General features: G+C 56.6%; 1 protein-coding gene across 4 annotated transcripts in view; it reads left to right on the top strand.

The window, feature by feature from the left end:
• The window catches only part of RGS12 (regulator of G protein signaling 12), a 118,212-nt gene that overhangs the window by 47,142 nt on the left and 46,806 nt on the right, over nucleotides 1-24,264 (top strand). For all 4 annotated transcript variants that reach the window (XM_043447659.1, XM_043447662.1, XM_043447660.1 and 1 more), the window contains one exon: nucleotides 18,107-18,128. In XM_043447659.1, coding sequence (XP_043303594.1) covers nucleotides 18,107-18,128 — 22 coding nt within the window. The remainder of the gene's footprint in view (nucleotides 1-18,106; nucleotides 18,129-24,264) is intronic.

Raw genomic sequence — 24,264 nt, 5'->3', positions numbered from 1 at the left:
TTAGAAAATGATGTATAGATTTGATGTAATTTGAATCAGAATCCCAACAGGTAATTTTGTTGAGCTTAAGAAGATAATTCTAAAAAATTTGTTGAAATGCAGACGGTCAAGTGTAGTAGCCAAGAGATTCTTGAAGAGGAATGAGGTAGGAAGACGTCCTCTATCAGCCTCCAAAGCTTACGAGCTTAGAGCAGTGGAAGACAGTGTAAGTGTCAGTACCCGGAGAGACAGTGGGGCAGGAGAGAGAGCAAGGAAGACCCGCGCCTGTGGACACGCCGGCTGTGTGCAGAGCCGGGACGGCCTGGGCTTTTCAGTGGTGCTGCAGCGAGGACAGGTCTACATGGAAAAAGGGAGAAAGAAAGAGAAGCTGGGTTCTCCCCCGTGCTGTGCAGACAGTTAATCCAGCTGTGTTGGAAATCTTCCTGGGAAGGGCAAAGCCAGAGTTAGTGGAGGATAAAGTAGACGCTCATCTTCGTGGTGCTGGGGAGGGAAAGACTTTCTAAGCTGTACACAAACTGTAAACGCCGAGATGGACTCTGACCCAGTGAATGCTTGGAACCTGCCTTCATCCCAGCATCCCATCCCTAGGGTGCACGGGGGCACATGAGTGCAGCGACCCTCGGAGGCCCCATGTCCCCTTGATGCCCAGCAAGCAAAGCAAAGCAAAGCCGGCAAGAGATGCAGACAGGCCTTTGATGAGAGATGACACCCAGTGGCAAACCCAGCTCTGGTGGATCCAATCACGGAAGTCATCAGGGAAGAAAATGGCAGCTCGCGAGGTCCACACCGCAGAATGTCCGACGTGGAAGACCAGTGGACACTGCAAAGGTTGGTGTGGACGTGAAGCAGCCGGACTCTCTCCTAGTGGGCAGGAGTGTTGGCTGTTCGCAGCAACACTGAAGACGCCATCTCAGACGGTGTCCCTCCTGTCCGAGACGATAGCCTGTGGATCCGGAGACCGGCAGCAACCCAAGGCAGCGTGGTCACAGGCCGCCTCTCCACCGCAGCGTGACTGGGCTGCAGCCCCACCGCCTCGGGATGGACGTGCAGGCGTCACGGGGCGGGCGGGCGCTGGAGAGCGCTCTGCAAGCTCCGTCTGTGTAGCCGTGGCCCGGGGGGTGTGTCCAGTGTAGAACTGTAGAAAGAAGTGGGCACCGGTGACGCTTTTCCCTGTGACCTGCGGGGCTGCGCGGGCTTCACGCTGTCTGTGCCTGTGCTCCGTCTGGACGGCTGGCTTCCCGGGAGTGCCACATGCGCGGTCGTGTGCGCTCCGGGCCTGTGAGTGCTGGGCGGGTAGTGCAGCCCAAGAGCCTCAGAGGGGTGTGCGGGGTGGGGGTGTGTGTGTGTGGGAGCCTCAGAGGGGTGTGCGGGGTGGGGGGGTGTGTGTGTGGGAGCCTCAGAGGGTGTGCGGGAGAGGGTGGTGGGGAGCCTCAGAGGGTGGTGGGAGGCGGGGGGGGGAGCCTCAGAGGGGTGTGCAGGGGCGGGGGGTGGGGAGCCTCAGAGGGGTGTGCAAGGAGTGGGGGGGGGTGGGACCTCAGAGGGGTGTGCGGGAGGGCGGGGGGGGGTGTGAGAGCCTCAGAGGGGTGTGCGGAGTGGAGGGGGTGTGTGTGGGAGCTCAGAGGGTGTGTGGGGTGGGGGCCTCAGAGGTGGGGGGTGGGGGGTGTGGGTGTGTGGAGCCTCAGAGGGTGTGCGGAGTGGGTGTGGTGTGTGTGGAGCTCAGAGGGGTGTGTGGATGTGGGAGCCTCAGAGGGTGCGCGGGGAGGGCCGGGGTGTGTGTGTGGGAGCCTCAGAGGGGTGTGCGGGCGGGGGGGTGGGGAGCCTCAGAGGGTGTGTGGGGGGGGAGGGGTGTGTGTGTGGGAGCCTCAGAGGGGTGTGCGGGAGGGAGGGGTGGGTGGGGAGCCTCAGAGGGGTGTGTGGGGTGGGGAGGGGTGTGTGTGTGGGAGCCTCAGAGGGGTATGCAGGAGGGCCGGGGGAGGGGTGGGAACCTCATAGGGGTGTGCGGGAGGGTGGGTGGGGAGCCTCAGAGGGGTGTGCGGGAGGGCGGAGGGCCAGGGAGGGGAAAGGTGCTGCTGGCAGGTGGGGGTGCGGGGAGGGGATCCTCCCTGGGGGTCTCCTGAGACAGGAGGTGTGGAAGCGACAGGTCGGTTTCTATATGTTGTGGTCATGACCACGGCAGGCGGTCACCGAGAGACCAGGACCCGAGAGGTGGGGCCGGAGACTGGGTCAGCAGAGGCCCGCCCCTGCCTGAAGGTGTACAGCCGGCCTCGGAAGGAGGTCCTCGCCTCTGCGCGACATCTTCAAGGTGCCCAGGGCCTTGAAGGGGGGTCTGGATGTGGGGGTCCGAGGTGAGCAGTGCAGGCCTAGGGGAGCGGCGCTCGAGCCCAGCTGCCAGGAGCCGGCCCTCCCACCCCACTGGAGACCGTGAGCCGTGCTGTGTGTGGAGCTGGGCTGGGCCTCTGCTGACCGGGGGCAGGAGTCTCCACGCCTGCTCCCTCCGCCCAGGGCCGCCTGTGAGTGGGTCCAGGGGCTGTGGCAGGACTGGCAGTGCCCAGTCTGGGCAGCAGGGGGCGCTGAGGCCATGCGTTTCCCTCCCTGGGAGCGGGTCCAGACTCTCCGCGGGGGAGCGGGGCGGGGGCACTTTGGGAGGAGGGTGGCTGTCCTTGGTCCGTCTGATGCCGGTGTTGAGGTCGAGTGAGTTGCTTCACGTCAGCTCTGCGGGGCTGAACCCCCAAATGAAAGGCAGGGGACTCCAACCTGGACCTCAGACCTGAGACTGGGAGAGAGGCTCAACCTTCCAGCCCCTGGCTCACCTCTGGGGCACTCTGGGCCATTTACAGAGTTCACATGGTCTGGGGTGAAATCTCCCCAGACATTTCGAAACAAGCTCTTTTTTTACTTATTTCTTACTCTTGCTGCTTTGCTCTTTCAAGGGAAATTCAACTTGGATTTTTGCTTATTTTGGTCTGTCTGTGCTAGCTTTAACTTCTCTATGTAGGAAAATATCTTAGCTCTCGCCGAGGTCCTGTTGACTCAGGGGCGCACGCTAGAATCTGTCAGCGCCTTGTCTCCTTGAGAGACTGTTTATGGACACTGGGTGTGGACAGCCCTGCGCGAAACTGCTGCCAACCCTGCCCCGGAGGACTGGCTTCCCGCTGCGAGGGGTGGCAGTCGGGTTCAGAAAGGGTCCCTTGGGCTGCTTTGCCAAGAGTAAACAGGAGGGACGCTGGGGCAGGAAGGGGCCCTTAGGATTACTTTTGGGGCCACGTGGTGGTCCCGGCGAGGGGAGGGCTTGGGGGATGGGGGGCTTGGGCCAGTGGATGGTGAATGGTCAGACGTCTCACCTCAGACCACCCCCCACCCCCGCCCCCGTGGGGTCAGAGCTGAGACCAGGCAGCTGCAGGAAGCCTGCGGAGAGGAGCTGGGGGCGGGCGAGGCTGGTTTCCTGGGCACCTCCCCCGGTGGTCACCATGGTCACTGTGGACGCCCCGCCTCTGCCTCGGGAAGTCTTGGGCATCCCCGAGGGTGGGTGGTCTGACCTTCGCTGGCCTCTTCCTCCTGGTTCAGGTTAGGGGCCCTGCCTCCTCCGGGAGCGGCGGGAGCCAGGGGCCTCTCTGAGGTTGTCCGTCCTTGTGCTCTCGGCCAAGCCGGACAGCTCCATGCCACTGGCACGTGCCAGGCGTGTTAGGGGCGGTGCTGGACTTCGCGCCCGTCTCTGAGCCCACCCCCATCTGGCGATGGGTCAGCACCACCAGGACGCGGTGGTGGGCGTGGTGGGTGCTCAGAATGCCTTGGTCCCTCGCTCCAGGAGCTCCAGGAGGCCCAGCAGGCTCTGCCACCCAGGGTGCCACGTGGCACAGGGGTGTTGTGGCCCGACTCTCACCTCTTCTCTTCCTCTCTCTGCCCTGTGGGCAGCAGAGGAGGGGCAGACTCACAGCCAAAGGGGAGACAGAGCCCCAGAGAGACACAGGAACCCAGGGGGCACAGCTCCACTTGGACCTGGCGGGGCGGGGCCGCCTTTGGGGCTGAATGTGATAATAAGACGCGTGAAGTGACGCCCTGCTTCTTGTGCAGGCTCACTGGGACGTCTGTGCGAGATGGTGAAAATACAGACCAAGTGGGGCTTGGTCTGAGCGGCTGAGATCCTGGACGCAGGGTTTCCCGCCGTCCTGGGAAGTTGTGCCCGTGGGCGGGGCCTGTCCCAGGAGGTTGTGCCCGTGGGCGGGGCCTGTCCCAGGAGGTTGTGCCCGTGGGCGGGGCTTGTCCCATAGTCTCTTTTCCTTCTCTGTCCCTGATGGTTGTGGCTAGGCTCTGTCTGGGGGCCTTTGCAGACTGCTGTCTTCTGCTCTGGCGAGGGGTCACCGCCTCCCCCCAAATCCTGTGAATTAGTGCAGGCAGGGCCCTTGGAAGTCAGCGAGGAGGACAGTCAGGGTCACAGAGTCAGGGACTCAGCTGATCCCCATGAAAACCGCAGGGTCACCCGCCAGAACCCTCCCGTGGGTTTCCTCTGCACGTGTACGGGTGCGTGTGTGTGTGTGTGTGTGTGTGTGTGCTGGAAGGGGAGGCCGGGGAGTGCAAAGATCACCGCATCCCACTCCTTGTCTCAGCCCTGCCACCAAGGGGGTGAAGGGGACCTCTGCAGGCCAGAGGGCCCCCCACTTTCCTTAAAGACTGGGCCCTACCTAGGAAAGCGGTCTGAGGCCCCTCCAGGCCGGCAGGCATCCGAGGCCCTTGTGTCCTGGGGCGGGGCAGCCCGTGCCCTCCCTGCCCCCCAGGCTCCCGCTCCCTGCCCCTCCTCGCTGGCCCTCGCGGCCCCCGGGGTCCTCCCTCAGGCCGAGCGGGTGGCCGTGGCGGCCTTGGCTTGCTCCCCGCTCCCACTTCCGTGTGTTTATCGTGTGAGAATGGGTCTGAGGAGGCCGGGCCGGAGCCGCCTGTTGTCTGCGAGCTGCCGTCCGGGCCGCGCCCTGCGCTTCTGCAGTAAACACGGCCGGCGTCGTGGAGTCTGGGCACCGGACACTCCCGCTGGCCGCCTGGGCCTCTTCCCCCCAAAGCCGAGTGAGGTGGAGCCCCAGGCCGCCCTCCCCGCCCACAGCCCTGGGCAGGGTGCCCCCAGGAGCCCCTCAGATGAGGCCCTGGGCGTCCGCACGTCCAGAGACGAGCAGGTGCTCTGCAGGGGCCGTCGCTCCTGGACACAGGGCTCTCTCTCTTCCTGCTTCCCTTTTAAGTTAAAACAGGACCTGCCGCGGCTCCCTCACTCTGAGGCCGTGTGGGGTGCTGGGGGCAGACAGAGCCGAAGGTGGAGCGGGGGCCGGCCGGGGCCAGGTCTCAGGAGCCCGCTGTTCCCGGGCTGGGCCCCTGCACGCGTGCACGTGGAGCTCATAATAGACCCGTCGGCGGCTGTAATTAAGGCTGCACCCCGCACCACGCGGCTAGAAAACAAATTCTCTGCAGCTGCTGTGCCGACTGAGAAATTGCCCCTATCAGCTGAAGTTTTATTCTTCTGATTTGGGAGAGGAAATACTTTAAAAATGATCTCACGGTGTGATTTATGTAAACGGCTTTTTTTTTTTCTTTGTGCGAGACAATTGAGATAGAGCCTGAATCCCAGGCAGACCGCAGCTTCCTGCAGTGTCCTGTTGCCATGGGTGACGGAGGGAGCGGATGGAACTTCATCTGAAATGCCTTTAAACTTTCTGACGTGCACAGGCGTGCGGCAGGGCTGGGTGCTGTGTTTCGGAGCTGCGTGCCTGGAGTGGTAGGAAGCCCTCAGGTCTTAGGATGAGCTCGGAGAAAGGGTTGCCGGAGGAGACCCGCGTTTTAAACGGCCAGCAGGTAGGCCGCTCCAGATGTTTCTGTCGCTTACAGAATTGTTTGGGGAAGCCTGGCATCTCGGTTACAGCTTTATTTTCAGCCTGGTGGTGAATGGTGGCTTTTAAGTGTAAACTTTGAAAATGTCTTTCTTGTGTCTGCATTGTGGAGCTTGAAGTGTCTCCCATGGAGGTAAAAGCCAGTCCCCGGGACCACAGACCCACACCCCGAGTGGGGCTGGGTTGGGAGGCCCTCACACCAGTCCCCTCAACCCCTCGGGGGGACACCGCCCGCATCCCGAGTCAGCCTTACAGGGAGCATCGGAGGTCCATCGTCCTCACCATAGTGACGGGAACAGATTTGGAAGATGAGTGAATTTAGATCTCAACTACCTAACTGTATTACAGTCGTCTTTTACTTTTTAAATTGCCGTTTTGTGTGTTAACATTTGTTTTTCCTTTTTTAAGAGTTGTAGTATAGTTTTCTTTTTCTTAAAAAATGGATTTGCAATGAGTTAGTTTCAGGTATGCAGCCAAGTGACTTGGTTGTATATGTAGTATTTTTATTTTATTTATTTATTTTTTTATATGTAGCATTTTTAAATGGGATGAGCTGGTTCTGCTTCATATACGTGCGCAGGAAACTACTGGCAAACCTATTTACTGACTGATTAGTGTCTGAGCTTCTAAACGTGAACGTACTGTAAAACGTTTTTAAGGCTTTGAGAGTAGGAATAATATATTTTATCTTCCTCTCTGGCTGCGTCGTGTTGATGTAAAGGCAAAAATACGTTTCGATTATTTATAGATGATTGTCCCTAGTTACTGGGGACCGGTTTAAATTCATCCTTTGCTGAGAGTTGTTTCATCTTAGCATGTTCTCCTGACTTCAAATTAGAACCTGTAGAGAAGAGCCAGGAGACACTGCTCACTCAGAGGTGACTGGTTGGGATGCTGGGTTTAGGAACATGACTGCACTGGCTTTTCAAATAGGAAATAGAAATAGGTCTGCTGGACAGGTCAAGAGTTATGCCTATGAAGGAAGGGCAGGTTTTAATGGATTTTAAAAATACTCCGTCTGTATTTGGAGAACTCCCTGTGCTAATAAAGCTCGGGAGCCGCTTTGATGTTTACGGGCGTGCCTGCTGCATGCTGCCTCTGGCCGGCCCCGCAGGAGCAGTCCTGGGCTCGTCTGTCCACTCCTGTCTCTCTGGAACGTGAACTTCGGAAATCCCGTGTGCAGTGCACGTACCGGTTAACCAGTTACTAGTTTGTATTACGTGTAGGCTGCATTTCCATTCCCTTAGTGTATAGAGGCAAGTTTTAGAGAAGGTTGTTTTTTTGAGTGAAAAAAAAATCACTAGAAATCTGCCTTCTTTGGATTCATTTTGAAATTTTGCAAGTGCTCAACCCAGCGAAGAAGTTGTTCACGGTGGGTGTGAACGAGTCTGGTTGGTGTGGTCCTGTTTTTAAGCAACAAAAAATTGCAGGAAGGTGGTGGGTGGTGAGCAGTCCTGAGGGGCTGGCTGGCTCTGCCCGCGGGTGAGGGGCAGGGGGCAGAAAGTGCTGTGGCCTCCAGCTCAGTCCTTGAGAGAGAAGTCTCGAGGTGGAGGGCAGTGGTCTGCGGTGGCCGTGTGGGAGGGCCCCCTGCCCTTGACGGCTCTGAGCCTCAGACTGTCCGTTGTCACAGCGGGGGTGTCTCGGGCGCTCTGAGGCCCTCAAGGAAAGCCGTGACTGTGAAGGACTGTGTCTCGAAAGCGTCTTTCACCTTGGAGAGGAGGACCTGCAGGCCTTGAGAGGAGGCATCTCCCAGGACCACTTGAGATGCTCTCGGGTTGTGACCCGAGGCTCTCATTGCCGTTGGCCCGTTGGTGCCCCCATCTCGTAGGCATGAGGTCCAGCGGAGCAGACTTTGGACTCTAGGACCCGCCCATTTGCCAGTCCCAAGCGATCCACCATATTTCAACCACTGCGCGGGGCGGGGGGGATGTGCTGGTCCAGCCTCGGGTCAAGAGGATTTATTGCAGGAAGAAAGAGAGCTTAGGTGGGCTTTCTCTGTGGACCCCTTAGAGCCCCCTGCCGCGTCTGACCAGCTTGCTGGGTTGGGGCCGTGGCCGTCCGCGCTGTGGCCGGACTGCCGTCCAGGAGGCGGGGACGGAACTCGCCCGGCCCGAGCTGTCGGACCTGAGCCCGCGCCGTGCAGGGCTGTTGAGTTCAGGGACCCTGGGTCACCACTGCCGCTGGGCAGGTTTCGCACTGGCCCTGGGGTGCGGGAGCAGGCCCCCCTCTCGAGATCTGGGCCCCAAGGCACCGCCTGGGCACTGCCCTCTGTGCCCTGACCCCAGTCTGCTCTCACGGGGCCCGCAGTCAGCATCCTCCGTGCCCGCCGGGCGGAGACGTCCGAGCCCCTGGGGCGCCCACTCGGGTGGCCGGGTCGGGCCGAAGGTCAGTCAGTCCTGGGGGTCCTGGGCGTGAAGACAGTTGTGCCACGTCGCGTGGTGGTGGTCTGTGCGAGGGTGGACGTGACGAGCCTGTGTGGCCCTCCCTGGCAGATTACTTCTGTGCGCTGGGCTCTGGGCAGCACGTGGAACCAGAAGGCTGCACGTGAGGAGCGGGACCAGTGTCTCTTTCGGGTGGCCTGGGGCCCTTTCTGGGCAGCGCTGGGCAGAGAGCCGGGGCTGCGGGTCAGGGGGCTGCTCCAGCGGGCACCCCAGTGGTCGGGGCGCCCCAGCGGCTCGGGCCCGCCCGCCCCAGGCCTCTTCACCCCAGAGCTGCCCGGGGAGGGACGTCCGTCTGTCTGGACTGGCCGCTTTGCCCCTTGGTCTGTGGGCTGCACAGACAGACGCCTTTACCTTTTAAGGCTCTGGTCGCCGTCGTCCCTGTGAGAGGAAGGCTGAGGGAGGCCGTGGTCTTCCCCTTTCTCCACATCTTCCCTTTTCTCTCTCGGAGGCTGGTCACCCTGAGCTGGGCTCTCCCTGCGTCACTCTTGTGGAGACCGCGCTGTCGTGCCTCTGGTCTCCTCGCGTGCCTACGGGCGGCTCCTTTCTCCCCTCCAGCCCACAGCAGTTCTCTGGGCAGACGTGGAGGCCGGGCTCACCTCCTCCGGCAGTTGCATCCCAGCTGCCACCGAGGCCGCGTTTCCCACCCCTATCTGCAGACCCCGAGACGAGGACGAGCCCCCGCTCCTGCCTCAGGCCCGACCCTGGAGCCCGGAGGTCAGCAGGCCCCTGGGCTTGACCCTCTGAAACCCTCTGAGTCCATCTGAGCTCACACTCCTCGCCTGCCTGCCCTCCTGCCTGGGGCCCTGGGGACCCTAATTCCGTGCCATCCGCTTTGGGGTGCCCGCCCCGGATGGTGGGCCCTTAACTTGCTGGGTTGGTTTCCAGCCCTGGCAGGAGTGCCCGGGTGGCAGGTTTGCAGTGGTAGGCGCCCCGTGTCTGGAGGAGCCTGGGCTTGGCTGAGGAAGTGGAAGCTGTCCCAGCAGTCCCCCCACTTCCTGTGGCCCTGACCCAGGACCACCCCCCTGCCCCATGGCTGGGTCTCGGCCTTCATGAGAAAGCGTGTCGTGAAGCTGGGCCAGGGGGCCTGGGCTCTGGCTCAGTCAATGGCTGCTGATGCAGAAGGCGCTTCTGGTGCACGGGTCTGTCCGAGGCTATGCCTGGTGCCAGCTCACCCGCCGGGCCAGTGTGTATGCTGGCTTGGGTTGTGGGCGTCCAGCTGTCTGTGGGGACGTGCCCTCTGTGACGCCCGCCCTGTCCACGCAGTGGAGGTGCGGGTCTTCCTGCAGCCGGGCCGGCTGGTGGGGAAGGTCTCTGTCTTGATGTAGCAGGAAGGCCAGAGGTTCCTTGTGTAAGGTCAGATGCTGCCCCCAGCCCGCAGTGTTCATGTGGCGCCCGCTTGCCACCTCGTCCGTGTGCCTCTGGACTTTTAAAGGTTTTGTGATGAGTGATCTGGGGCTTTTCCAAGGGCAGGGCAGAAATGCTAGCTGTTAAATTCTTAGGAAAATGCTGTGACTGTGGGTTTTCATTCTCTTGATTTTACTGGGGCTTGAAGAGCTCTTTGGGACACACACACACACACACACACACACAGAGGAGAGGCTCAGAGCCTGTTCTGAGCTGGGCCCTGCCCTTCTGACCGCAGGCTCCCTGCCCGTCCCCGTGCCGCCCTGCGTCCGGCCGCCCCGTCTGTCGCTGGGCAGCGCTGAACACACCCGTGCTTCTGTTGTCGCCCCGGCCTCGGGGTCACGGGGACCCTCTGTGGAGGTCAGGGTTTGAACTGAGCACCTCTTCTTGGCCTGCACGTGAGCGTTTCATGTTGTTCTATTATGTCTTATCCCATTTTTCCCGCAAACGCTGCTTATGACCCACTGAATTGATTTGACGGCTCCTTAGAGGGAGAAGGAAATGGCAACCCACTCCAGTATTCTTGCCTGGAAAATCACATAGACGGAGGAGCCTGGTTTAGGCTACAGTCCATGGGGTCGCAAAGAGTCGGACATGACTGAGCGACTTCACTTTCACTTTCAGAGGGAGAAGGAAATGGCAACCCACTCCAGTACTCTTGCCTGGAAAATCCCATGGACGGAGGAGCCTGGTAGTATAGAATCCATGGGGTCTCAAAGAGTCGGGCACAACTGAGCAACTAAACTTAAACTTAGAGGGTCGCAGCTGAGTGGGAAGACCCCTGCGCTCGAGGTGCAGAGGGCAGGCGGGCACCTGGGTGGGACCAGCACAAGGGCCCCCCTGTTCAGTGGCCCTCTGTCCCACCCCTGGGGTCTTCCCAGGGGTCCCCCCACCCCGTGCCCTGCTCTCTTCTGTGGTCTGTCCAGCAGGGAGTCGCCTTAAAACTTAGATGAGCAAAGCTTTAAAAGGCGAAATGAATATAAGTTAGATGCAGATTGGATTGCTGAATTCTTAAGGTTTTTTCCCACTGGAATTGTTTGAATTTCTTTTCTTTTTCTCAAAATGTTTGATACCATTGGGCAAGTTGCAGGCCTTTGCCTCTTATTTAAGAGTCAGAGATGGTTGTTTAATATTTCTTATGCCCAAGGTAGGAAATTTTTTCGTTGGCTCAAAAGTGAAAATGTTTATAACTTTGTATTCCTGTATACTAAGTAATTATGAAATGATATATTCTAATAACTGCTATTGTTCAATGTTACTGACAGAATCAGCCTTGATAAATCAGAATCAGCATTCTTCATGGAAATCAACTTTCAAAACGTTAATTCAGAATGAAATATCCACGCCTGTGTGTGGTCCAGATGAATGTCCTGCTGGGAATAAATCCCAATCAGTTAGCACTGAACTGTTGGGCTGACCTGAGGAATAGAAATTGTTTGAACTTAAATTACTTATCTAAAATAAATACTTTAAAATGTTTAGAAACAAATATATTTACGTTAGTGTAAACTCCAGGCTTGGGGAGCAGCAGACCTTTTTAGAGCTGTTTAGTTATGGTTTGTGTTTAAATCTGGAGTACAGAAAAATGCTCACTTTCTCCGACCTTTTAGCTGGTGGCTTTTTTCTCTTTTTTTGTGGCTGCACTTGTTATAAGAATAGCATGCCAACATGAGAATGTGGGAAGAACGCAAGAAGGACAGGCTGGTGAAAACACGTCATTAATACAGATTATGCTGGCTATCAGAACACAGGCATGTAAAGTTTTTTGTTTAAGAATGCCAAGAAATTTGGGGGTGCCTCATTTCAGAAGTGCTGAACTGTTGCAAGCTAGGCTTGAAAAGGGTGATTTGGTCAGAATTGGGCATGTCAGCCCCAAGGCCAATAGAACGATTTGGGGGTTCACTGTTCCCCCAGCTGTTGCGGCAAGCTGCCTGCCTGCACCTCCGCGTCTGCCCCTACATGGAGCGCTGGCCACCTACCCCCCACGACAGCGCCCGTCACCTTTGCGGCCCCGTGTCACCCCTTTCAGCCTCAGCTCTGGTTATAATACATTATAATATATAATATATATATATATACACAGAGCCCCGTGCGCGCTCCGTAGCCTGCTCCTGTGCCTTCTCAGGAGGGCCGGGGGTCAGGCGCCGACGAGGGACGCAGGGCCCCTTCCGGGCGTCAGACGGCAGCTCAGGGTGGCCCGGCCGCCCCTTCCCGGTGTGTGCCTGTGGACAGAGCCGGTACCGGACGGCAGGTGGTCTGGTCGGAAGTCCTCACCTGCTTCTCCAGGAGTGTGAGCTGGAGGACGCCGTGGTTTTCCGTCCAGGGGATGGCACGGCGTGTCTCCCTGGTTTTCCGTCCGGTTCGTGTCTGACGGGGGCGCAGACAGTCAGCAGGTTGACAGGTCGTGAGCAGACGGGGGAGACGGCGAGGAGGGCTGTGCCGCTGCTTCCCGCCGGCCTTCCCGGGGATCCTGTCAGAGCCGCCCCGGGAGCCTGCCTCTCCTCAGGGGCCCTGGGCGGAGGCCAGGGTGGGCAGGCCTGGCAGCGCTGCGGGGGGACCCTCAGTGCGCACACACACACACAACACACACAACAGACACCACACACACACCACACACCACACATCACATACACACACACACACCACACCACACATAACAGACACCACACACATACCACACACACCACACACCACACACAACAGACACCACACACCACACACACACCACAAAACAGACACCACACACCACACCACACACACACCACACACACACACACCACACACCACACATATACACACCACACCACACATAACAGACACCACACACAACACACACAACAGATACCACACACACCACACACCACACACAACAGACACCACACACCACACCACACACACCACACACACCACACACCACACACATACACACCACACCACACATAACAGACACCACACACAACACACACAACAGATACCACACACACCACACACACCACACACCACACACAACAGACACACCACACACACAACAGACACCACACACCACACCACACACACCACATACCATACATACACACACACACACACACACACACCACACCACACATCAGACACCACACACCACACACAACAGACACACCACACACAACACAGACACACACACACACCAGACACAACATACCACACACACACCAGACACAACAGACACTACACACACACCACACACAACACACCACACACACACCACACACACACCATACATCACACACACACACCACACGCCACACACATACCACACACCACACACAACAGACACCACACACATGCCACACACATGCCACACACACACCACACACAACAGACACCACACACACATACCACACACACACCACACATCACACACAACACACACAACACACACCACACACCACACACACACCACACACACCACACACACCACACACACCACACCACACACAAAACACACACCACACACCATACACACAGACACCACACACACCACACACACCACACACACCAGACACCACACACACGCCACACACACACACCACACCACACACACACCACACACCACACACAACAGACACCACACACACACACCACACACCACACACAACACACACACCACACACCATACACACAGACACCACACACACCACACACAACAGACACCACACACACGCCACACACACACACCACACCACACACACACCACACACCACACACACATACCACACACACCACACACAACAGACACCACACACACACACCACACACACACCACACACCACACACACCACACACCACACACCACACACACATACAACACACGCACCACACACCACACACAACAGACACCACACACACACCACACACCACACACACATACAACACACACACCACACACAACAGACACCACACACACACACCACACACACATACAACACACACCACACACCACACACACACACCACACAGACACACATCACACACACCATACACACACCACACACACACCACACATACCACACATACCACACACCACACACCACACAGACACACACCACACACACGCCACACATCACACACACCACACACACGCCACATGCTACACACCACACCACATACACCACACACACCACACACCACACCACACACACCACACACAGACCACACACACCACACACCACACACCACACCACACACACCACACACCACACACACAACAGACACCACACACCACACCACACACACCACACATCACATACACACACACACACACCACACCACACATCAGACACCACACACCGCACACACCACACACCACACACAACAAACACACCACACACACAACAGACACACACACACACACCACACAACAGACACTACACACACACCACACACAACACACCACACACACCACACACAACAGACACCACACACACAACACACACACACCACACATCACACACACACACCACATGCCACACACACACCACACACAACAGACACCACACACATTGCCACACACATAGCCACACACACACACCACACACCACCACACAAACAGACACCACACACACACACCACACACACACCACACACCACACACACACACCACACACACCACACACACCACACACACCACACACACACACCACACACCACACACACAGACACTACACACACACCACACACAACAGACACCACACACACCACACACAACAGACACCACACACACACCACACACCACACACACACACCACACAGCACACACAATAGACACCACACACCATACACACAGACACCACACACACACCACACACACCACACACACCACACACAACAGACACCACACAAACGCCACACACACACACCACACCACACACACACCACACACACACCACATACACACACACACCACACACACACACCACACACAACACACACACCACACACCATACACACAGACACCACACACACACCACACACACCACACACAACAGACACCACACAAACGCCACACACACACACCACACCACACACACACCACACACACACCACATACACACACACACCACACACACAGACACCACACACACGCCACACATACCACACACACACCACACACAGATAAACACCACACACACAGCACACAGACACCCTACACACACACACCCCACTCACACCCTCCCCCACACCCCCGCCAGCACACACACACAGCACACACACTACACACAGATAAACACCACACACACACCACACACACATAAACACCACACAGAGACACCACCCACACACACACCACACACACCACACACACACAGACACCACAGTACACAACACACACACCACCGCCCACACACACACACACACACACACAAGGCCCACCAGCTGTGACTCCTCAGGTGCCAAGAGCTCGGAAGTCCTCTCGGCACAGTTGCCCAAAGTTCAGAAAGGGAAGGAAGTACGTCATCTGAAGCTGTGTCTTACAGATTCTGAGCCCCTCCTGGAAAATACTGAACAACTGAGGTTTGGACCAGGATGCGTCTTCCTGGTGGGTGTCCTGGAGGAATCCCGGGACGGGGTGGGGGTGGGCCCGAGGCACGGGGCGCACGTCCTCAGAGCAGCTTCGCCCGTGGCCGGGCTGCTCCTCTCAGCCGCCTCTGCGCTGAGGCGCAGAAATGCTGTCAGGGCATTTCTTTCAGGTCGGTCTTTCAGTTCCCAGATTTTCTCTTCTGTCCCCGATCTCTGGTAACCTCTCTACAGAGTACCTCTCTGCAGTTTCAACAATTGTAGATTTCATTGTCAATCCTCCTATAGTATTATTTTTAAATCTACCACCCTGCTTCTCCCTTTTTTATTGAAACCTTTGTGTCCTCACAATTTCATAGTCACTTGACATCTGCATTGGACCTCTCCAGTATCTGAGATTCTGTGCCTTGCTGTTTCTGCTGGTTCTTTCTCAGGGGGGTTTCCCCTGGGCTTGGGGGATTTTTGAGCTCACCTCTAGGTGGGCTCATGCTCTTGGAACTCCTGTGGGCCTTGCAGGGCCGCTTCTTCCCAGAAGGTTTGTGTTTGTGGCTGTGGAGCTGGGCTCTTCACCCCGGGAGCGTCCAAGTGAGGGGACGCACCCCTCAGCCCTGTGGTGCTCCGTCCCCTCCCCGCTCCTCCCTCGGGGCCCCTTGCTTCCTTTCGAGCAGTGTTGTGTTAGAAAGCAGGTTTGTTTCTGTGCTGGCTTCACAGTGTTTCTGTCAATCAAAAGCTGCTCTAAGGCATGTTTGGGGACCTTTACCTGGATCTGCTCACCCTGCACCAGAGGGCCCCCCACCGGAGTCTCTGCAGCCGCGAGCCCGCCCTGCTGGCCCTGTCCCTGCTGCCCAGCCAGCCCAGCCTCCCCATGGGCAGCCTGCGCTCACCGGCCACCTTCTCGGCCTCAGGGACATGCCTCTCTCCGGGATCTTGAGTTTCAGTGCATTTGGGGGATGTGTGTATACATTTTTTACTGCATTTTGTCTATAGTCTGCTAAAGCCTGAGGCTTCAGTTTTAGTTGTGACCATACAGGGAATGAACCACGTCCTTCACATTGATGGATTTTGTGTTTTCTGACTTGCTTTTCAGAAGTTATTATTGATAGTATTTCTGCTTTTGTGTATGGCCTTGCAGAGTTTCCTCTCACAATCTCAAGGAGTGATTTGCCTGCAATATTATTTAATTTCCCCAGGATCATAGGTGACTTGTGGTGAACATGGGTAGGAGGACAGCATCCGCGAGCCCTCGTCCACCCTGGGGCGGGGACCCCCCTGCTTCTCCAGCGAGAACAGATCCCGCTGTGCGGGGGCTGCAGGCTCCCTGGGGTCTGCTCTTTGCTGCCTGCCTGGCAAGGTGAAGGTTTAAAAGCTGGATCCACCATAGCCTGTGCTTTTACTGTTGAAAAATATCTTGATAAGGTACCAGGATGCAGTAGCAGAGTGTTTGTGACCCAGGACTCAAGATGGTGTGAAGCCGTGATGAACCCGATCCTAGGGCAGGATCCTAGAGGACAGCCCCCTGGGGGAGGAGGGCGGCTCACTGAGCTGGGCAGGGGTGAGCCCCAGGAGGTGGGGGCCCCCGTCTTCCAGGTCGGGGGTTGGGGGGCGCTGGACTGTGGACGGGAGGCCAAACAGTGTATAGGGTGTGCAGTTGATATGGATCACTCTTTTCACAATTTGGCCACAGACACCTGCTTTTGCCCCTGGGTGGGGGGCTGTCCCTGGAAGCACTGGTCTGGCACCTCCTCCCCACCTGTTTGCTCTTGGCCTTGGGGGTCTTGAGACATGCCCCCAGCTGACTGGGGAGGCCCCGGGCCTGGGAAGGGGCTCCCCGTCACTCTCCACGCCCGGCTCTCTGGTCTCCCCTCGCTCTGCAGAGAGGAAGGCGTGCAAGGCCCGGGGCTTCTGCAGCGGGCTTCTTCTCAGGGCGCGACTCGGGGGCCAAGATGCTTGGGATGCTGGCTGCCCTAAGGCCTGTGGGCCCTGTGTGGCTGCCTTGGGGCCCTGGCTGCCTCTGGCCCGCCGGGCTGTGCCTGGGCTGTGACCAGGACTCATCACAGAGGTGCTGAACCCACTCCCTTCCTGCGGGGAGGCTCCCTGGTGTCTGTGCTGCCTCCCCAGGCCCCTTCCCCTCTCCTGACTTCTCTGAAGCCCCTCCCTCCACAGCCCCAGGGCCCCTCCCTAGATTGCAGCCTCAGAACTGCGTCCTCAGGAGGACTTGCTCAGTCATCCCGTCAAAGAATTTGCTCAATTGCTTGGAGCTCTCGGGACCCTGCCTGTTGTCCCAGGACCTCCCTCCACCACCTCCTCCCTCCAGGCCTGGCTTGTCCCCACCTGCCTGCCCAGGGTGGCTGGCTCAGAGGTCCAGGCTGGCTGCAGGTCGGCCCCCCTCAGCCACCACCACTGAGGCGGATCTACCCCCGGGTGGGCCTGGGTTGAAAGCGCGGAGCAGGACTGCCATGTGCCCCGGGCCGCGCCTCACCCTGGGTGGACGGAGGGCAGGCCTGCCTCCTGGACTCGGGTGTGCCTGGCAGACTCAAGCCCAGGCTGGTCAGCCCGACCTCTAAGGCTGTTCAGAGGCTGTTACGAAGCCTGCGGTGTGGGGCGTGACGGGATCTGTTCTCCAGGGAGGAAGGGGACGGTCGCCCGGCCCGCGTCCTGGCCCGGGGGCGGGGCGGGGCTCACCCAGGAAGCGGAGGGCCACGGCCCAGGAGGCGGCGTGCCCGGGCACCTGCTCCCAGAACGGGCTTGGCCAGAGGCTGGCTTCGCTCCTCACGTGGACGTGCTGTTTTCTGACCGGTCATGAGGCCCAGTTAACTCATGTCTCTCTCTCTTTTCTTTCAGTCCGCAACTGTGTCCGACGGTGGTAAGTCACAATTTCTAATGTCTATTTTTTTATTATTTTTAACGAAGTTTTCAAATGTGGAGTGTATTTGCTGTTGACTCACTCTGATGTTTTCTTGTCATTTCCACCTCTGCGGGGTTGGGGGTGGTTCCCCTGGGCCCGCTGGGGGGCCGTCACCCCCGGCCCACGACCATGTTTGGGGAGCAGTCTGTTGGTGCGGTGTCTTGACAGCGTCTGGGCTCGTCCCCACGTATCCCGTGGGGGCAAGTAAAGGCCTGCCGCCCGCGCGGCGGAGCAGCTTCTCGACCAGCGAGCCAGGCTTCAGAGCGCTCGCCAGACTGGGGTGGCTCTGGAAGTTCGGCGAGACGCTCAGTGGCTGAATTTCTGATTCTTAGGAAAAGTTCAGTAGATGATTGGAACCTGTGGGACAAAGAGGAAAAAGCTTTCTTTCTGCCTTTAAGTGATTCCGTTCAGGGGATTCTTTTACTAGGACTGACCTGAAAGGAGGTGGCCAGAGACTTCCTGTTTCACTTAAGTGATTCCTCTGATGTAACCCTTATCCCTTGGGCTCAGTGAGTTCTTAAAAACTCTCCAGGCTGACTTGGAGGGTTTCTCCCGAAGGTTCCTTGTTCCTTACAGCACTCGTAAAAGCCCTTATGCTCACAGGTTTGTTTCTTTTTACGTGTTTTTAACGATTCTATTCTGTCTGTTGACCGTTGAATCTTACAGTTTGTCAAAATGTATCAGCATTTTATTTTCATTGATGTGCTAACCGGAGGGGCCAAGAAGTGCCAGAGCTGGGGGGTCCTGGGGTCAGGGTTACCCTCTTTATTGTGAGCTGAAGAGAAACCAAGTTTTCTGGGTTTCTGTTGTCCAACAACTGCTGACTTCAGTCGTGGACCTTAGAAACGGAGGCTGGTGGGAGGAAGGCGGGTGGGCGCAGAGCCACCACGGAGAGCCACCAGTCACCCTCTGCCCGTCGGGGTCCGTCCAGCTGTGGGAAGTATGAGCAACGCGCTGAAACCTGAAGCTGAGACCAGATGGGTCCTAAAGGTTGTGTTCACAAATTTTTTTTTCTAGTTAAAGAAATTATGTTAACCTGTCTTATGTACAGTGATAATCTTGTCATTTAATCACCTTAAGCTAGGAGTGGGAAAAACTTCCTTAATGGAAGGAAATAGGACCTGTAACCAAACCCAGGATAACAGTGAGTGGTTTCTACAGTATTCTGTTCACGTTAGCCTTTCTCCTGTGTGCTCACTTAGCTTTCCTGGTGGAAGCCATTCATTTCTGCAGAAAACTTATTCGTTTGAGAAGTTTATTTAATATGTTCAATTTAATCATACATGTTAAGCTTTATTCATCTGTTAAATTTTCTTCTGTCAGTAGTAGATGCAGGAACCCCATACCATTTTATTATATACTGCATTTTACAATTTTTGGAAAGCTAAACTTCCCCAGTGTGGAAGCCCCAGACTCACGGCCCCATGTCCTCTGTAAAGAAGTGGGGTCCCGGCTGGTGGCAGCAGCGCCCCGCCCTGCGGGGGCTCCCCTTCCCACTGTCATTCTCTCCATACCCCAGGCCCAGTGCCACTCGGGGTGGCCCCCGCTTCGTGAGCCCCTCTGTAGAGAGCAGGACAGGGGCAAGGTCACTGTTTCATGAGCACGCCTTCAGTTTCAGGGGCTGCAGGTGACAGACAAGTGCATGTGTTCTGATGAGTTATTCCCCACTTTTATTATTTTCCACTTTTAGTTTCTTTTCTGATCATAAATAAGGAGAAAAAGTGATCTCATTTATTTGGCATGTTAGTCCTAGGAGGTATGTATTATTAAATATATTCTGCCATCTTTGCAGGTAAAAGCAGCCGGCAGAAGAGGGCCCCACAGACAGCGAGTTAGGGGGCTGGGGTCAGGCTCTGGGGTCTCCCTCTCTCACCCGAGCTTCCTGGCCCCTCCCTGGACCCTCCGCTTCCTGACACCTGCTTCTTGGGGTCGCCTTTCCCCGTGCGGTCGGGGGCTGGTGAGAGGATCCAGGTGGGAGCTTGGAACGTGTCTCCACACAGAGACATCTCCCGTTCATGCCGAGCAGGAGATTCCGGCTCCGGGACCTGGAGCTTCAGGAACACACAGTTGCCGTGGGAAGTACATCCTCCGCTGACTCAGGAGCCGGCTTTGGGGAGCGGCCTTCCCACAGGCTGGGATGGTCCCCACCTAGTCACCCCGCCTGCTGTGGGTGACCAATAAGTCAGCACTTAATATTTTGTGATCAGTTAACCTTGTCGGTAAGATCATTGGACTGACTTACCTGTTGGACTCATTTCACACGTTAAGTTTTACTGTGTCTGTTCTTCCCATATAGTTAGTTTTGTGGCTTTATTTTAAGGAGGTTGGACAATGCTGTGTTTGCAGTCTTTGTCAACCGGAAATGTGTCTTCACTTTCTCAGGAGAGGGGCCCAAAGCCCGAGACCACCCTGTGAGGAGGGTTAGAGGTCAGTCTCTGTGGAGGGCAGACCAGGACCTGGGCTGAGTCAAGGAGGCAGATTCTGCCTCAAGAGCAGGAAGAACATTCTAGCACTTGAGAGAGGTTTAAAAATGCAAAGATCTGTCTTGTGGCGAATCATCCAAACGTGTATTCACACTGCCGCCCCCAGCTTTGGGACAGAGGCCCCAGCAGCTGAACAGGCAGAAGCTTGCGAGGAGGTGTAAGGCCTTCCCGCGTTGGGGGGAGGGAGCCTAGCAGCCCTTGGACCTGGGCTTTAGCACAAGGCAGCCTTGTTGTAGTAGAAGTTCATTCTCCTGTTTTCTTCTTTCTTTTCCTACTTTGGACTGAGCGGCTTTGCCAGGATGCCCCTCCCACCCCTCTCCCACTTCCTGGAAGGGCCGGACTGTCCCTGCCGTCCCTGGACCTGCCCCTTGAGGCTGGGCAGTTGGGGGCTTTCGGGAGCTTTTGCGTGGATGCGCCCATCTGCAGGCACAGGTCGGCTGTGACCCTGGGGACGTGACTCTGGCTCCTGGGGACACGTCCACACGGCGGGTCTTCTCTGGCTGCTGAGGAGACGCCGGCCTGACCTTCCGACCTCCAGGCACACTGGTCCCAGGCTCTCCCCACCTTTCTCCGTCTCTGCAGCCTGGCGCCTCCTACTTCCTTCCCCCGTTCAGCCCTCCTCACCGCTGACCTGGGTGCTGCCCTCCGGATGGGCAGGCTTCCTCCCCAGGCCTCCACTGGGCGCTCAGACACACGGGGGCTTCGGTGGCCCCACACAGCTCCGTCTGCTGCCAGTGTCTCCCCGGCCGGGGGCAGCCCCCGCAGAGCGCTGTGCTGACCACCCAGCCCTCGCTTGAGGGTCAGCCCGGCTTCGGCCCCTTCTGACACTGCTGACGAGGTCCTGACGTTCTGATGGTTTGTCGGTGTCACTGTTTGCTCCCTCCACCCGGGGATGGAGACCTCTGTGAGGTGGGGTCAGGGCTGTCCTCGGCCCCCAGCTCAGCAGTCACAGGAGGTGTCTGTCGAGTGAACGTGGCGTGAAGGTGTTTACCGTGTGGCAGCCGCAGCCAGGGCCTGGGGGCTCAGTAAGACCTGCGCTAGGCTGTTAGGGTGGCGGCCTTCTTAGTAACATCCTCTTAAAAAACCAGGCAAGCTCGGTAGATTCTGTTCTGTAAATGCAGCAGCAGACGTGTCCACTGGACTTGCGGGGTGTAGCCCACCCTCTGGTGATGTTCCGGCTTCCAAGGTGGGGGACCCGAGCAGCCAGCTTCCACGGGGACACCTGTAGTTTCCTTTGTCTTTCTCCAGAAGCGGCAGTTTACCACCTCTGATTAACGGACAAATAGTTTCAATGTAGATTGTAAGCTCCCTGCCATAAACAAATCAGCAGTACTTTGTAACATTTCTGCTTACTGTTCTAACAGAAACTGGGCCTTTAGAAATCAGAAATAGTACCTGAGGCCAAAGATGTGCGTCCTCTAATTCTTGTTTGTTTTCTGAACGGAGACATTCTTTGAGTTTGTGTGTACCCTCTGTCCTGCTCTTCTCCATCTGCCTCTTTCCAACGGACCTCAGCTTTGGTGAAACATGGGGAGCGAGGAAGGGGCTGGCAGGTTAGAAGAGGCTGAGAAGGCCGCACAGTGGGGCTCCGTGTCCCCTGCAGCCGAGGAGCCTGGCCGCCCAGCCCGGGGTGTCGCCCAGCGAGGGGCGCCAGTGTTGGCTCCATGAGCTGGGCCTGGCCTGAGCCGGCGCGGTCCTGGGGCTCAGGTGCGGGGAGGGGCTGGGGCCTGGGGGCAGCATGTGTAGGTTCGTTCCTTTGTAACTGGTGGCGGAGCCTTGTGCTAGCTGGTTAGGACCACTGGTGGTTGTGGTCCGTGTGGAGAGCGGCTGAGTGTGTCGGGTTAAGCCGACAGTACTTTCAGTGACCAGGATCCTGTCGTAAACCTGGGCTGTGAGATGCCCTCAGAGAAGCAGGCTGTGAGTGAGCTCAGCGCCCTGCCTCCTGCTCCGTGCCCGCCCGTGCGTGTCATCCTGACTCACCCTTGATCCCAGCAGCCTCTTCCTGCACAAGGCTTTCTTTTCCCCTTTTAAAGGTGGTTTTATTTTGCTTCTTTTCCAGCTTTCTTGGGGTATAGTTGATAAAGAATTGTGGTTTAGGTATATGATGTGAGATGTTGATATACATACACATGGCAGAATCACCGCAGTGAAGCTCATTAGCACCCTTGCTACCGCACACGGTACCTGTGTGTGACGCGGGCCCACGGAGGCCGACCGTCTTTGCAGACAAGTGTACAAAACGCCGCGGTTAATTGTAGCCACTATGCGGCAGGTCCTCCTCTCACAGCTGAAACTCTGATCCCTCGACCTGCATCTCCCACCTCCCCCGCCCCCAGCCCCTGGCCACCGCCGTCCTGCCCCCTACTTAATGAATTTGAGTGTTGTAGTTTCCACACAGACAGGAGAGCGTGCAGTATTCATCCTTCTGTGTCAGGGCTGTATTTTAGCATGTCCTCCAGAGTCGTCTATGCTGTTGCACAGGCAGGATTCCAGTCTTTTTTAAGACTGAATAATGTTCCTTTAATGGAGTATTGGAATAGGATGTTATATGATGCCGTAATTTCCTCATCCATTCATCTGTGGCACTGAAGTTGTTTCTGTATGTTGACTATTGTGAGTAATGTTGCAGTGAACGTGGTGATATAGATATCTTTTGAGATTCTGTTTCATTTGGGTGAATACCCAGGGATGGAATTTCTGGATCACATAGTCGTTTGAGTTTTAATGTTTTTGAGGAGCTTCCATGCTGTTTTCCACAGCGGCTGCACCCATGTCTGTTCCCACCAGCCGTGCAGGAGGGTCACCCCTTCAGCACTTGTCTCTTGTCCACCCGATAGCAGACACGGCTGCCCACTAATGGGCATGAGGTGCCGCCTCGTTGTGGTTTGGTTTGCATTTCCTCGAGATTACTGACGTTGAGCGTCTCTTCATGTGCGTGTCGGCCATTTGTATGTCTTGTTTGTCAAAGTATATGTTCAACTCAGGTTTTTTGCTCATTTTTAACCTGATTATTTGGGTTTTTGTTATTGAATTGTATGAGTTCCTTGTGTATTTTGGATGCTAATCTTTCTTCAGATAGGTTTGCAAACCTTCAGAAGGAATCCTGACCACACTACCACCATGAAGCAGTTCGGACCCTCAGCTTCTTTATTGTTGTTCCCCATCCCAGGCCAGTTTCTAAGAGCCTGGGAGTGTTGTGTTCCCTTCTGCTTCTTTCGGAAAGTATGTCAGCTGTATTCAAAGGCAATTCTGTTGTAGACGTTTTTTTCTGTGTCATTAGTTTGACTTTTCAGACACGCCTTGCCTCTTTTTTTTTTTAACTTTTTAGTCATTTTGCAATAATATTGATTTTGTCCTCACTTTGTTTCATCATCTCTGCATTTTCCCCTTTCTCTCTCTCACTGTCGTTCAGCTGCTAAGCTGTGTCTGACCCTTTGTAGCCCCTGGGCTGCAGCTCACCAGGCTCTCCTGTCCTTCACTATCTCCCAGAGTTCACTCAAGTTCATGTCCATCGAGTAGGTGATGCCATCCAACCATCTCATCCTCTGTCATCCCCTTCTCCTCCTGTCCTCAATCTTTCCTTGCATCAGGGTCTTTCCCATGAGTTGGCT

This window comes from Cervus canadensis, chromosome 26 (assembly GCF_019320065.1).
Source record: "Cervus canadensis isolate Bull #8, Minnesota chromosome 26, ASM1932006v1, whole genome shotgun sequence".
NCBI classification, from domain to species: domain Eukaryota; kingdom Metazoa; phylum Chordata; class Mammalia; order Artiodactyla; family Cervidae; genus Cervus; species Cervus canadensis.
Note: the sequence above shows the minus strand (reverse complement) of the source record. Positions and strands in the feature narration are given on the sequence as shown.